At 36.0% G+C, this 14104-nt stretch overlaps 1 protein-coding gene across 8 annotated transcripts in view; it reads right to left on the reverse strand.

Moving 5' to 3' along the window:
- Nucleotides 1-14104, reverse strand: part of CADPS2 (calcium dependent secretion activator 2) — a 572739-nt gene that overhangs the window by 149896 nt on the left and 408739 nt on the right. For all 8 annotated transcript variants that reach the window (XM_028846226.2, XM_015134824.3, XM_077997218.1 and 5 more), the window contains exons 12-13: nucleotides 13580-13716; nucleotides 10605-10792 (exon numbers count right to left, since the gene is read on the reverse strand). In XM_028846226.2, coding sequence (XP_028702059.1) covers nucleotides 10605-10792; nucleotides 13580-13716 — 325 coding nt within the window. The remainder of the gene's footprint in view (nucleotides 1-10604; nucleotides 10793-13579; nucleotides 13717-14104) is intronic.

A 14104-nucleotide genomic window follows, 5' to 3' on the forward strand; every position in this document is an offset into this window, starting at 1 on the left:
CTGGAGGGTAATATTCTAAGAACTCTGAACTACCCAGGAGGAGAAATTTGCTGATTAGCGTAAGACTTTAAAATTTCAGCAACATGCCTGGTAAATCTCAAATGCAATTGTTGGAAAATATTAACTGTTAAGAGAAAAAAAAAATAGAATTCAAGAAAATAACTTCAATTAAACAAAAAGTATACCAATAAAAAGGAAACAAAAAGTTTATAGAACATGAGCCAAAAAAGAAAGCCTAAAATAAAATGGTAGAAATGGATTTACTTTTATTAATATGTGATTTACTTTTATCAACTACATGATAAATGTAAGTGGAACAAACTAATTAAAAGACAGAAAAAGTCATATTGAAAAACTAAATCAAAATCTAGGTTACTATTTATAACACACTAAAATACGGCCGGGCACGGTGGCTCACGTCTGTAATCCCAGCACTTTGAGAGGCCAAGGTGGGCGAATCACCTGAGGTCCGGAGTTCGAGACAGCCTGACCAATATGGAGAAACCCCGTCTCTACTAAAAATACAAAATTAGCCGGGTGTGGTGGTGCATGCCTGTAATCCCAGCTACTCCAGAGGATGAGGCAGTATAAAGGCTTGAGCCTGGGAGGCGGAGGTTGCTGTGAGCCGAGATCGCACCATTGCACTCCAGCCTGGGCAACAAGAGCGAAACTCTGTCTCCAAAGAAAAAAAACAAAAACCAAAAACCAAAAAACAACAACAAAAAAACCCCAGAAAAAATCAAAAAAACACTAAAATTCAAGAATACAGAAAGGCTAACCATGTGAACAAACATACATCAGACATTCATCAAAAGAAAGCTACATTAATAATCACCTACATATCACGCAAAAATCATTATTAGTTATGATGACCATCACCAAATGATGATAATAATGTCCCTCTACCAGGAATATCTAACAATCTTAAGCTTGAATACAGAACAGCCTTGAACCAGACACAGTGGCTCATACTTGTAATCCCAGCAATTTGGGAGACTAAGGAAGAAGATCACTTGAGCCCAGGAATCTGAGACCAACCTGGGTGACAGAATGAGATCTTGTCCTAACAGAAAGCAACCCCTCAAAAACCAGCTTCAAAATATACAAAGTAAAAATTTACAGAAACAGAAAGCAAAAACCACTACGACAGTTGTAGATCACCACTCAACTTGGTCATAACCCCACAGATCAAACAGGCAACAATTAGCAAGACTTTAGAAGATCTTAACCACACAAATCCTGTTTGCACTGCCTAAAGAATACATACATTTTTTTCATGTGACAGAAAACATTTATAATATTTGACACATATTTGGCCACAAAGGAAATCTCAACACGTTATAAAGAATTGGTATCATACAGATCACATTCTCTGATCACAAGGAATTAGGTAAGAAATCAGTTCTCAAGAAAATAACCAAAAAAGTTTCATATTCTTAGATTATTTTTATTTTTTATTTTGAGACAGAGTCTTGCTCTGTTACCCAGGCTGAAGTGTAGTGGCCGCGATCTCGGCTTACCACAAGCTCTGCCTCCTGGGTTCACGCCATTCTCCTGCCTCAGCCTCCCGAGATATTTCAAAACATACTTATAAATAATTTTGTGTCAAAAAATTATGAAAAGTTAAAATTACTTAGAATGAATTTTAATTAAATAGTACATAGGACATTTCTATATGTAGTAAAAACAGAATTTAGTGGGGGAAGTTACAGCCCTAAACTCTTAGAAAAGAAGAAAAGCTGACAAGTAGTGAGTTACACATCTAGCATAAGAAGTTAGGAAAGATGGCATAACCTAAAGAGGGCGAGAGACAAAGCTGCTTTCCTATTGATCTATGGAAAACAGTGTTTTGACTGGAAACTGAAAGGTTTTGTAGACAAGTACTATAGCCTAGTTGGCGAATTCCAAAACTGCTTTGCATGAAGATCGGGGTTGAACAATTTTGTAAATGGATGGTGGAAGTAAGATTTCTCACTGTTGAAAAGATGAGTTAAAGATAAGGAAGAAAAGCATGCTGAAATGAATGTTGATGTCCTAGATTCCAGTTGGAGATGTCAGTATGAACTCATGGATTATTATACATCGTATATCACCTAGCCCTGTCCAACTGAGAGGGCCTGGAAGCCATGATTTTTCCAGCAGAAATAAGCACACATGTCACCTAGATCTTGGTTTCTAAATACCATTCTCTAAAAAAGAAACAAACAAACAACAACAATAACTAAACCAGAGCTCCCTGGAGAACTGATTAATTCTTGGGCTAGAGTAGAGAAAATAAAAGATGAGCTTGCAGCATGTCAGATTACCAGAAACTAAGAAAGTGCTCAAAGACTAAATGAGTGGGGCATATCAAAGGGAGCCAGCATAAAAGAGCTTTCAATGGCTACAGCAGGAATAATCTGAGCAATAAAGTAATTTAGATATATTAGATTGAACCCAAGGTATAAAGCAACTGCACATGAATCTGTAAGATATAAACAAATGGTTAAATAAATAAATAAATTGGAAAGAAGAGACATATATTCCTTACAGAAGAATTCTGAATAATGTATGCCCATAGTTCTCCTTCTAGGAGGTGGGGTTTATTTCCTGTATCCTCTTCAGTGTGTATTGAACTTAGCTATTTTCTTCAAAATAGAGTATGAAAAAAATAAAAATGACATCTTTACAATAGAGAAATGTGACAAATACTACCAAGATGTCATGTGGACATTATGTACTCCCTGATAGAATGTGATGAGAAGGGTATTTCATCTTTTTATAAAAACTCATAATCTCAGGCTAATCATGAAAATGTTAGACAAACCCAAATTGAGAGACATTTGATAAAACACTTGACTAGTACTCCTCAAAACTGTCAAATCATGAAAAACAAACAAAAAACCCCTAAGAAACTGTTACAGTCATGACAATTAAGTGCAACTTGGTATCCTGAATTGAATCTTGGAGCAGAAAAAAGGACATTAATTTAAAATCTGGTGAAATCTGAATAAGGACTGGTATTCAGTTAATACTAGTGTGCCAATGTTAATTTCTTAGTTTTGACAAATGTATGACAATAACATTAAGGGAAACGGAAATATGCACTCTCTTAGTAACTTTTCTGTAATATAAAATTATTGTAAAATAAAAAGTATACCTAAAAAAGAAACAATAGAGTTCAACAAAGCCAAAGGTTGCTCCTTTGAAAAGATCAATAAAGTTGATGGATTAAGATAAGAAAAGAGAGAGAAGGTAAAAATGAACAATATTAGACTGAGGAAGGGAAGAATTGTAGACCGAGCAAAAAATACAAAGAAAACAACTTGAATAACTTAATATCAATACTTTTAATAACTTTAATGAAATCTACCATTTCCCAGAAAATCATAACTTGCCCAAACTGACTCAAGAATAAACAGAAAACCTGAGAATTTCTGTAGCTACAACATAAACTACAACAGTTAAAAATCTTTCCACAAATAAATCTCCAAGCCCAGATGGTTTAAAACAGGGGTCCCCAACACCCAGGCTGTGGACTGGTACCAGTACATGGCCTGTTTGGAACTGGGCCACACAGCAGGAGGTGAGCGGCAGGCAAGCGAGTACTGCCTGACTTCCACCTCCTGTCAGATCAGGGTCGGCATTATATTCTCATAGGAACCTGAACCCTATTGTGAACCGTGCAGACAAGTTATGCGCTCCTTATGACAATCTAAGTAATGCCTGATGATCTGAGGTGAACAGTTTCATCCCCAAACCATCCCCCACCCTACCGCTCTACCCACTCCGTGGAAAAATTGTCTTCTATGAAACTGGTCACTGGTGCCAAAAAGGTTGGGGACCGCTGGTTTAAAAGATGAGTTATTGAATGAGATCACTTGGACACAGGAAGGGGAACATCACACACCGGGGCCTATTGTGGGGAGGGGACAGGTGGGAGGGATAGCATTAGGAGATATACCTAATGTAAATGATGAGTTAATGGGTACAGCACACCAACATGGCACATGTATACATATGTAACAAACCTGCATATTGTGCACATGTACCCTAGAACTTAAAGTATAATAATAATAAAAATTAATTTAAAATTAAAAAAAGATCATTTAAATTTTAAAGAGTTTGAGGAAATGTTTCATTGTATAATTAATTCAATCTTCTCAAAATTTAGGTAGCAATGCTTTTGATATAGATGGATTCTTTGTTACCTGTGAACATTAATATTTATAAAGAGTATACCATGGTAACAATGAGTGAATAGGCTGTAAAGGATCTTCCACAAACTTGCTTACTATCAAGATGTTCAGCAAACCACCCAGGGAGTTTATGTGGAAAATCAGTCCAATTCTTCCTGTCTCTCTTTAGTGAAATTAAGTGGTCTTCATAAAATGCTTAACATGTGCCTTACATATTTTTTTGTTTTCATCCCGGGCAGTGTTCCAAGTATTATTGCATACCTAAATGCCAAAGGTACTTATGGCTTTAACAAAGAGAATACTCATATGGTAAGACTTTATTAATTAGGATGACTGGGAAAAAGTCATCTGGGTGTAGTATGCATACATTATCATGTATTTTCAAGCAAGATGAGTTCAGATACTTAAAAGTGCTACCTAGAAGTTTCAATTTCAAGTTTTGATCAACGTTGTTTTGGAATTAACGTTTAAGGCAGTAGTATAAGTAGATTATATTGCTTAAAGCTCATTTCATGTTTTAATTATGTTAATATATTTTAGTGAGTCTTACAGAATATTTGGATAGTTTATTTTCTTAAACAGATTGACGTTGGCCTTAATTATGAGGTAGCATGTGTTAATACCCTTATATTCTTGTTTTCCTTTTTTATTATAAAGATAAACTTCAGTCTACATTCATTCAAAATAAAACAGACTCTGATTTAGTGATTTATAAAAAACAATAAATAAATAAAGGATGAGTTATTGGTAAACTACAAAAAGCCATTCAAGTCTTATACAGAGCAAGTGGGAAAGCTCCCCAGTTCATTTTATGTGGCTACAATAACCTAGATACCCAATCCTGATAAAACCAGTATGAGAAAGTAAAATAACAAGCCAATTTTGTACATAAACATAGATCTACAAATATCAAACTGGAATGGCAATAGTAGCGGTAAATGGCACCTATGTACATATAGAGCGTTCTTTGTTTGATTGTTTCTACATACAGCATTACATACTGTTTTTGAAAAACTTACTCTGTTAAAAATGATAAGAAGATCCAACTCAAGACCCAAAAACCTTGTCCCACACCTAACTATTGACAAGAAGAAGGCTCTAAAGGTATGAAGTTTCAGAAAAGCTATGTTAAGGTGTAACCCTTGTTTCTGTTCATGCTTAACCTGATATAGTCTAACATATACTAAAAAATTTCCTTTGTCTTGTCTCTTCCTCAGACCTCTAGTAGGCTGTTTTATTTAATATCTCAGAAAGATCGAGGAGTTGCAGAGATTGAATGAAGGAAATCAGAGGAAATTAATTAGGTGACCTTAGCAACTATTTTCCAAATTGTGGTCTGTCTACATACTTATCCCAGATGACGAGGTTCTGGGCTCCTGCTTTTCACTCTCTTTGCCACTCCACTCTGGGGCCCACAGTGTTTTTCAGCAGCATGGGGGAGTTAGGCAGGGAGGCCCCAGAACTTCAGCATGGCTTTTCCCCATGACCACGGATAGTAGATGAGGTGAGGTACTGACTCAGGGCTCTTCCATTCTCATCCTTCTGATTGAAACCTGTTTGTGGTATGTTGTCATAACAAAATTCACCTGAGCACTGCAGTGCTTCACAGAACAATCCCCAAAAGCTCATTTAACTAATACACTGCATTAAAAAAATTACTACATGCTATTTAAGCAATATTTCATCATTTACAAAGTACTTACAGAAATTTATTTGACCTATTTAGGAACCATACTGAGTAGGTAGCATTAATTTTATTATTCACAAGGTACATAGGGAGAAACTGAGGCTCAGACAGATTAAAACCAATTGCTCAAAGTTAAGTAGTTCATCAGTAGAAGAGCCAGAACGGGAACACAGATGTTCTCATTCCTAACTCAGAGATACTTCCAACACACCACGTCTTTCCCTTCCCCTTTTCTTTTTCTCTGGTTTTGTCTGTTTTGTTTTGTTTTGAAAGGCACAATTATCTTGCTTCAGTACTGAACTTGAGGTTGGGTGAGTATCGATATTGCTAGGAAAGTCTGCTTTAGGTAGATTTAGGGTTGTTCCATAGTTTTTGATAAAATAAAAAAACCTCTAGTAATATTTGAAATATACTCCCCCAAACCCGTCCCTTCTGCCTTTGCACATTTAGCACATGGCATAAAACCTGTCAGATCAGGTACATTACCTAAGGATAACCTTGCTTATGACCTTTCATCTGGTTGCTCACCTGCCCCAAAAGTAAGTCTCTCCGTTTACAACGTGTGTGTCATGTATACTTAATTTCTATATAGTCACATATCCAAGACTTGAATTAAGTGAACACTTTTGATGATCCTATTTGATGCAATTATCTATGTTTTTTCTCAAAAAATGAATCACTGTCTCTAAAATTACAGATGGGAAGTTTGAGACATAATTTCTGAAGTGACAGTCAAGGGGAAAGGTTAGCATCTGTGAAGACAGAGGTATTATGATATGATGATTTGACTGATGCCCATTAAGGTTACTTACAACTTTGTGATATAATCTGGAATCCACAGAAAATTGAGATTATTTTATATATAAATCTACAGTCATGTTGTACTCTTGTGCCCTGTACTTGAAAGCAAGCACATCTGAGCTGTCCTTTGTCAGGCATGCAGCAGCTCTAAGACGGCCCTACAAAACTGTAGAGGAGTCAGTGAATACACTGTATGCCTTACATTAAATTGGGACATAAAAGCCATTTTGTGTTGCTGCTTCAGTTTCTCCACCCTCAGCCTGACTTACAAAACCAAGATGTATAACCACACATATCAACCTAGAACTTTGCCCTATGATGCATTGTCTCTGAAAGCCTCTTTTCTCCTTCCTGTCAGTCCTCAGCGGCACTATGGCTGAATGAGTGGTTGTGTTATTCAGAGATGTGTGTGGCTATCATCCTGCATGAGTGGGTCTGTTTCTGTCCTTGACTCACTTTTTCTTTCTTCCTTTCTTTTTCTCTCTCTTCCTCAGTCTTAGTACCAGCCAGACCTTTTCTGTTTAACTCTATTCTTTTATTTCTGAAACACTCAGAGTGCTATTCAGAGATGTATCTGTACAGAAAGAACACACCTAGAGAGCTCAACACTGTGCAATAGGATGTGCTCCCTGAAAAATTTCAAATCCAGACAGCACTGTTGTCCTTCACTTCAGTCAATAACAAAAGGAAATCTTTTCTCCTTTTGAATTTATGACAGAGGTAGTTCAGGTAATGAGCAAAACGACTCTCTGAATATGTGTCTTGACAGATGTAAAAATGATCATAAAATAAGACTATGGCAAACACTGTAGAAAAGTCAGACTTGACATTGACAGTATTTTTAAACAAAAGTCTGTATAAATATCAGATGCTACAGACATGGATAAGAGAAGCACATTCTCACAAGGGGAGGTTGCCAAAACCTGAATATTCTATTAACAAAGAAATTAGAAGTATAATTATATACACATTGAAATATTTCTATTTAGAATGAGGTACAATCCTAACTACATAGTTTTTACATTTTTTTTCATCTCACAATTTATATCCTCTTGGGTTAAATGGCAAAGGAAAATATATTAGAATAGTAAGAGTAATTAATACTGATAGTATTTTATAATTATGTAGTACTTTCACATTAGTATTGGCCCCTTTTATGTATGATAACTCTGAGTTTCAGAAAGGTTAAGTGATTTGTTGAACATGGGTCAGTTTGCAAATTTCAGAGCCGGGATTCAAGTGAAGATCTTTTGCCTCTTTCTGGTCTTTCACTGTGGCAGCATAGTATTTCTGAATGACATCTGTTGGACTGTAAACGTCACAGGAAACCATAACTTTCAGCTTATCTTGGATAATTTCTATCCTAAATTGAGGTTCAAATTTCCCTCAACCCTATACTTCTTCCTTTCTTCTTCTTCTTAAGCTATATGACACCTCAATGCTGAATCAGAGACTGATTCAAATTTTGATTCTAAAACACCACCAGAGATACCTGAATGTGTACATAGTTTAATCTTTGGGAAAGTGGATTTCATGTGCAATATTAAAGATAATATATGCATGAACATATAAACATACTTTGAATTACACATTACAGAGTATCATTATAAAGAAAACAATAGTTTTACAGAATAAAAGTAACTATGGCAACCAGTAGAGTCAAATCAGGCTGCCTCCCAGGCAGCAGCAGTAGCTCCTTGTTGCCTCAGTAACTTTCCATTACAATGTGTCTCAAACACATATATTTTGGGGGCACATTAGCTGAATTTCCCACTTTATGTTCCCAATTTAATTTTACCTTTCTGTGTGGATGAATAAAATATTCTGATTATACAATTTGCTTTGGGTTTGTCTGTTTCACTGAAACCTTCTCATCCTCTTGCATTTCAGAGGTCTGCCTAGTGCTGGAATTAACTCATTCAGACACTAAGAACTTTTTATCTGTACTTATCTCATTACCTTTGTCAGATATCCCTTAGTCAGAAGGAATTGAGACAGAGTCACGAGACAAGAGACAGTTTTAGTAAAACAGCTCCTATCAAGTTAGCCACCCTGACTGACACCTGTACCCCCATATTTTCTAAGTGCAGAGGGTTGAGTGTGAGATAGTGGGAAAAAAACTACTAAAATCAGCCCAAATCAAGGCTGGGCTCCAAAATAAAGTGAAAACCTGAGTAGACTGTGAGACAAGGATCAATCTTATTTTATTGTAAGCTGAGAAATGGCAGCACTGGGGACTTCAAAGGACTTCAACAGATATTTATTGTGTACTTACAAAATGCAACACACTGTTTTAGGTACGTGGAGGATAATAGATGAATGAGAACTGATTTTTGCCTTTAAAATATGATCTAGTGGAACAGAAGCAAGTGTGTGTGTCTGTGTGTGTGCATGTACACACATGTAGCACGTAAGTATATATGACAAAGGTAACGAGATAAGTACGGATAAAAAGTTCTTGTGTCTGAATGAGTTAACTGAAATCTTCTAAGATGAGTTTTGTGATGTCTGACTTTTTAAAACTGGAAAAAAGAAAAACATGGAGAATAAACAGGTTTTCTGGGGTAAAATCTTGTGGAGATAAGAATGGGTAGATAGAACAGGATGGTAATGGGAAAATGATGCTATCACTTGGAATCTATTTTTAATTTAATAATCAAAAATCACTTAAGCTTTTTGAAAAAGAGTGTGGTAAAAGTTATTCTGTAATTTTTTTGACGGATTGGTAGAATACTGTAGAAAGAAAAAGGTAATAAAGAGGTAAATTCAGATACATAGGCAAGAAAAAAATGAAGGCCAGAATTAGGATAAACAATGGAAATGTAAAAAAGAGAATGTTACAGGGCACTATGGTAAGAGAATATTGATGTTCACAAATTGGGGATAGGAGGGAAAAGAAAAAGATGAATAAAAAGTTAATAGGCCATGAATAGAAGAGATACTAACACAAATAATGAAAGTATTCATTCATTCATCAAATATGTACTGAGCAAGATTAAGAGAAGGGGAGTGATATTGACAGATTTTTATTTATTTTTTATTTTTATTTTTATTTTTATTTTTAAAGACAGAGCCTGTTCTGTTACCTAGGCTGGAGTGCAGTGGCACGATCTTGGCTCACTGCAACCTCTGCCTCCCGGGTTCAAGCGATTCTCATACCTCAACCTCCTGAGTAGCTGGGATTACAGACATGCACCACCAAGCCCAGCTAATTTTTATTTGTTTGTTTTTTTTAATAGAGATGGGGTTTCACTCAGTTGGCCAGGCTGGTCTCGAACTCCTGGCCTCAGGTGATCCACCCTCCCTGGCATCTCACAGTGCTAAGATTACAGGCGTAAGCCACCACGTGGAATGATATGGACAGAATTTTAAGCCCAGAGATAGATAGCTGTGGAGGCCAACATTAGGCATTTTTTTGGCATCTTGGTAAAACAAGAGTACTTGTTTCTAAAGTGTGGATTAGGGAAGGGGCTGAGAAGAGACTCTACATAAACCCCATTATTTATCTTGTTTTATCAGTGAAAATTTATTCCACAGAGGAAAAGCAATGATCATTAGTTACACACAGACCTATGAACACATCCTACCCAGGCACATGTATGCATTACAACAGGAATCATAGGGATACTTAAGGCTGTTCAGACCTACTACTACGTGGTATATAAGAAATAAAAGGCAGTTTCTAATCTCACAGATATATTTTCTCTCTCTCTTTCAAGTGGCTTTACCAGCAAAAAGAAACATGAAGTGTAGCCCACCTAAATCAACAGCATATTGATGCACACTTTTTTCTCTGTCGTTTTTTTTTTTTTTTTTTTCCTTGTAAGAAGTGTTTGCTATTTAAAATCTGTTACTAGGTAATAATGGCAAAGCACATTTTTCTCTCTTTTCCATAGTCAACCCCATACATTTCACTTTGTATTTGCAAGTAAAAATACCTGTTGCCGTGCACATGAGAGGCACAGAATGCAAAGCTGTAATGGAGCAGGGTAGGGTCAATGACAGCACCATTTTCTGAATGTTCCATCAGTTCTGTAAGGTAGCAGAGATGTCTGTGACAACCTCTCACACCATAACGGGCACAGTACTCATCTAACACAAAGACTTGCCCAGGGCTAAACCATCCCTGCAAAATAAAAAAAGATACATAGATATGTTTTTTCTTTCTATACTATTATTTGCTTTCCTGAAGGCACTTTTAGGCCTTATAAGCAGAAGCTGCATGAAAGTACCTTGACATTTATTTTATTAGTGGTATGTTTCATGAAGAGCTAATATCATCAATTTTGAAACTGATTTGGGACACTGGCAACCTAATGCTATTCTCTCTTTACTGTCACAGCAAGGCATGGGTAACTTGTGCTTCTCCACTGTCACTCAAAATTAGTCAAATTTATTCATAGGATCTAAATTATCACACACAAAGAGTGTTACTCCAAAAAATTCAGTCTCTTTACGAATCAATTAAAAAGAGAAGGAAGACGACATTATAGATGAAATTTCTTGTTCAGGAAAAGTTTTATAAAGTGAACTAAAAGAAAATGTCATTAAGTTTAGCAGCAGTATACATGTACTATTTGGGAACTTAAATATCTGGGATATTTTTCTCATTCTGTTTGTCTTCCTATGAACAATGTAACATAGTTAATGCTTTATATTAGCAGCTTCTGTTCCTCCTGAAATGAGATGTTAGAATGTATGTGTGTGCATGCATGCCACCTGAACACAGCAGGCAGTTTATGTGGCTAAACCTGGAGGGCAGCGTCAGGTGGAGCTGGCTTATAAAATATCTTGATAAATTATATGGATTTATATAGATTAAGATAGTAAAAGAAAAGAAGGGAGTATAGAGAATTTTAAAAGGGGACAGGGTAATCATGTAAGAGAAAGAAAAGAATAATGAGAAAAAGGTGAGAAGGCAATAAAGGAAAGGAGGAAGAAAAGAAAAGGAGTAAGAGAAGAACCATCATGCGTGGTAGTTACATGGTTTCCAGATTGCAGATAAATAAGCTAAAGCTCAGGGATGTTAAGTGAATTTTCCAAGACCACACTGCAAATCAGTTGTTGAGTCATGATTTGTATTCAGTCATTTGCCTCCAAAACACTTTCTAAGCAAATCACACTCACTCCCCTCTAGGTGCAGTGGAAGACCTTGTAGCATTCTCCTCAGACTCCATATTACACTAGGGGTCATCAACAAAATCAAAACAGCTTTTGATAATTGAATAATGTGTTTGAGTGGAATCCAAGAGGGCACTATCCCTTATTGATGTTCACTCTATGTGTTTGTCCATGAAAAGCTTGACTAGGATTTTGAGATGATATGTTTTACTCTCCACATGATTGTAAAATTTGAGTTGGATCAGGTTCAAATTATACTTAATAAACATCTATAAATGAATTAATGAACTGTTAGTGTCAGCGTGGCAAAAAGTTATTTCACTTCTTCCTCTCTGAAGTATCTCCAATGAGGGGTGGCATTTTGTCTGAAATCTTAAACAGAATGTAACTTTATTGCATGAAGTTTCAGGTTGAGCATCCCAAATCCAAAAGTCCCAGATCTGGAAAGCTCCAAAATCCAAAATATTTGAGCATCTGCATGATCCTGTTAAATCAAGTTTAGCCTAAAGCTGCCTCCTTACATATTTTAAGTTCAGCCTAAAGGTTTCTCTATACATCGTGAATTATAAACCAAATGGAGTTGTAAGTACACTGTAGTCTACTATTGTGCCAATCACTGAGTTTTGACCCATCAAAGGTGGCCAACTGTTCAAACTGTGTTCAAATCAGGCAAATGCTGAGCTGTAACCAATCTGGCTGTTTCTGTACCTTACTTCTGTTTTCTGTACATCACTTTCCTTTTTCTGTCTATAAAACATTTTCCACCACATGGCTATGCCGGAGTCTCTGAGCCTACTCTGGCTGAGGAGGCTGCCTGATTCATGAATTCTTCTTTGCCCAATTAAACTCTGTTAAACTTAATTAGGCTAAGGTTTTTCTTTTAACAATGCTCAAAGGAAACTGATTTTGGATTTTTGGATTAAGGATGCGCACCTTGTACATATAATGCAAATATTCCCAAATCTGAAGAAAATACAATATTTGAAACACTCTGGTCCCAAGCATTTTGGATAAGGGATATTCAACCTGTACCATGTTCAGTGTCCAAGAGATTAAAGTGGTGATAGAAATACGCATTTTCTGGCTGCAAAAATTTCAGAGGAATTGCTATTCACAATGTAAATGTTTGGAAAAACACATAATTTTTAGGTTATAAAGTTTAGTCCCCATATTCTGAGGTGTTAAGCATTCCTTTTAAATAAATTATACTTCATATCCCAAATTTTGGCTACAATTTCAACACATACCAGGAAATAGTTTACTCAATTTAATTCACTCCTTTCCTTTTGTCAAGGAACTCAAGTTATACTTTGGATTGCTAGATGGAACTAAAACTTTCCTTTGTTATGTATAGCTCCTGTCATATTAATTCCACTCTTTCTTTCCCCTGCCACTTAGGTTGTCCTTCTAAGAACAAAAGAGAGAAATGTGAGGTGTCAACATCTGGGGAACAGAACTCCAACCTTAAAATGTCTGTAAGTACTATAATAGAGGTTTTAAAAAATCTTTATTAAAAGCCTTCTATTTTCACTGAGCCTTCTTTAAAGGGACTGATAAACCACAGTTTAGCATCTATTTGAGTCTATTCTCCTGTCTATTGAGTGGCACAGCAGTGGTCTTCAAGTGTATAATTTTTAAATTGGGAAGCAATCGATTGGAATCCTTTATCCCTCACTCCAACTACCATTATTAAATGAGTCAGGAATAAAATGCTGGTTTATAACAAGTATTTCTCACTTTCTAAAATCTTTTATTCCAACTTATAGGGGACTAGATACAGACTTGTACTCACCAAGCAAGAATAGGAATCATTCAGTCTGTGATCCAAAGTCTGCCTCTGGAGTATTCTAAAAAGGAAGGCATGATCAAGCTTGCAGGGGTTTGCAGAAATAAACTCATCCATACCATGTTTCTGAAAACGATCTGCATCTGTAAATTCAGGAAAGCATGTAGAGTATATTTACTTTTCAGGCTTAATGATGGACAGATACAGGTTGTGAAGAATACAAAATGCAGGACTCAAACAGAAGACTACCTTTTATCAGTAGTCTGAAATATGAAATATGAGGCCAACAGTTCAGCATATTAACATAAATTGCAAAATTTTTGAAGCCTAAGTAAAAATGACAGCAAAAAATCTACAAATCATTTAGAATGCAGTAATTACATTTCCATTCAAAGCTATATCTAATATCCATCAGAGGAATAATCTTATTTTCCAACGCTGAGAAAAGTTGTATTTTAAATCTCCATTTACTGATGGAATTGACTAGAAAAGAACCAAGATCTATTCATAAAAAACAGCAATGATGCCCAG

The sequence above is a fragment of the Macaca mulatta genome, chromosome 3 (genome assembly GCF_049350105.2).
Source record: "Macaca mulatta isolate MMU2019108-1 chromosome 3, T2T-MMU8v2.0, whole genome shotgun sequence".
Taxonomy (NCBI): domain Eukaryota; kingdom Metazoa; phylum Chordata; class Mammalia; order Primates; family Cercopithecidae; genus Macaca; species Macaca mulatta.